The sequence below is a fragment of the Rhinatrema bivittatum genome, chromosome 1 (genome assembly GCF_901001135.1).
Source record: "Rhinatrema bivittatum chromosome 1, aRhiBiv1.1, whole genome shotgun sequence".
In the NCBI taxonomy this organism is placed as follows: Eukaryota; Metazoa; Chordata; class Amphibia; order Gymnophiona; family Rhinatrematidae; genus Rhinatrema; species Rhinatrema bivittatum.
In genome coordinates, this window is record NC_042615.1 from 320,939,929 (window position 1) to 320,942,076 (window position 2,148).

Sequence of the window (2,148 nt, forward strand, 5' to 3'; positions counted from 1 at the left end):
TTCTAAAGCTCCAGGGTTTTTACAGGCAACATCAGTCTTGGCAGGGTACTAGAACAGGCAAAAAAAAAAAAAAGCCCTCTGTATGCAGAAGCTTAAAAACAAACCAAAATTTAAAAAGTAAACTCTCCCCCAAGAATAAAAACCAAAGTGACACCTACAGACAGCATCTCCAGCAATTTCTATAGCAAAACGCAACAGAGCATACCAAAATGTGTGCTAACAAACGACATGACCCCCAGCCCCCAAACAACCCCAACACAACAGTGACTTGACTCCGGACACCTCCTATCTGTCTCCTGTCCAAGTGGCACAGGTGCGCCCTGTGTTGGCTTTTGTGTTCTTTTGCTTTAGTCCAGTTTTTAAGTTCACTTTTGCAAAAAAAAAAAAAAAGCAGGGAGTGGGGATGGAGGGGTTAGAATTAATACATTTGTATTTATTATTCTTGAACTAATTCTTTGCAGCAGCAGCAGCGAGTCCACCCCGCCTCCTCCTTCCTAGCTGGCCTCGTCCGAGTCGCTGTAGTGCGAGCGGGGGGAGAACTCGCCGTCGCTGCGCTGCGAGCGGGGCGACCTCTTGCCGTCCAGCAGGAGCAGGTCGGGGGCGGGGGCTGCTGCAGCAGCAGCGGCGGGGGCAGGGGCGGCAGCGGGGGCAGCAGCGGGGGCACGGGCGGCGCCAGGCTCTTGCCCTCGGGCAGGGAGAAGTGCAGCGGCTCCAGCTGCAGCGCGTAGGCGGCGCCCGGGCATCTCCGGCAGCTTCCCGAGGAGGAGGAGGAGGAGGAGGAGCAGGAGGAGCGGGATGGTGCCGCCGCCACCGCCGCCCCCCCTGGCTCGTAAGCCGCCGCCGCCGCGGCGGCTGCCGCCTGCGGGGATCCGGGCTGGGCGGGCGGCGGCGGCGGCGCCTGCAGCAGCTCCGAGAGCGCGTTGATGTAGATCTGCGCCATCTGCAGCGTCTCGTACTTGGAGAGCTTCTTGTCGTTGTTGAAGGACGGGATGACGTCGCGCAGCTGGTCGAAGGCGTGGTTCAGGCCGTGCATGCGCCGCCGCTCGCGCGCGTTGGCCGCCATGCGCCGCTGCTTCTGCACGCCGTGGGCCGGCTTGCCCGAGGAGGAGGCGGAGGAGGAGGACGAGGGCGCGCGCTGCCGGCAGCCGCGCGGCTCCTCCGGCAGCGCCGCCGCCGCCGCCGCAGGGCCCTTCAGCCGGCACAGCTGCTCCCGCACCTTGGCCGCGCCGCCCGCCCCCCGCCCCAGCAGCAGCACTTCCTCATCGTCCGGCTGCGGCGCTTGCTCCTGCGGGTGCTGGTGGGGGAGGTGGTGCTGGTGGTGGTGCTGGTGGTGAGGGTGGTGAGCGGGCGAGTGCAGCAGGTAGTCGGCGTGTGCCGCGCAGGTGCCCTGCAAGGCGGGAGCCAGCCAGGCGCGTGGGTCCGAGGCGTCCAGGAGCGCGAGAGCCTGCTGCGGGTACAGCTCCGACTCGCGCGCCAGCAGACTTTGCCGCTGCCGGTCCTCGTCGTGGTGGCCGCCGCCGCAGTTGTCGTCGTCGTCGTTGTCGTCGTCGTCCTCGTCGTCCAGCGCTGCCACCTGTGCCCAGCAGTCCACGTGCAGCCGGGACATGGCTGCAGCAGCCGGGGGTGCTGGCGGCGGCTGCTGCGACTCAGACGCGTGCAAGACCCGGGCGCTCTTTTCCAGCCTCGGCAGCGATGCACGTGCATACGCACCGCATGCAACATTCACGGCAAAAAAGGACAACACCGGAGGAGAAAGTTTTTAGTCTCTTTACTTTTCTTCTGTTATCCCCCCCCTCTTTTTCTTTACTTCTCTTTTACTTTTGCCTTCTTTCTGTCTCACTCCCCCTCTCACCCCCCGCACTTGAAAGATCACACAAGGTCGCGTGCGCACGGCAGCTCGCGGAGCTTCTCCGGTTGCTGCAGGCGCTCGCGCCCCTTTAAAAGCGGCACGCGCCACCATTCCTCCACCCCCCACTCCGACTCCCTCCCCCACAATCTACTGTCATTCCCCTCCCCCTCCTCCTCCTCCTCCCTTCCACCCGGCCGCTTGCTCCTGCAGCCGCCGCCTCCTCCTGCTGGCGCCGGTCGCGTGTCGGTTCAGCCAATAGAGGCGCGCGGGCAGTCGCGTGCGAGCAGCCAATGGCACAG

The 2,148-nt window shown here is 63.8% G+C and overlaps 1 protein-coding gene across 1 annotated transcript; it reads right to left on the minus strand.

The window, feature by feature from the left end:
• Positions 1-463: 463 nt before the first annotated feature.
• Positions 464-1,782, minus strand: ATOH1 (atonal bHLH transcription factor 1). Its single transcript, XM_029584919.1, is given in 2 exon segments — positions 464-565; positions 568-1,782. Coding segments are annotated over 2 exon segments (1,110 nt in total). The 5' UTR covers positions 1,607-1,782; the 3' UTR covers positions 464-494.
• Between the last annotated feature and the right edge of the window lie 366 nt (positions 1,783-2,148).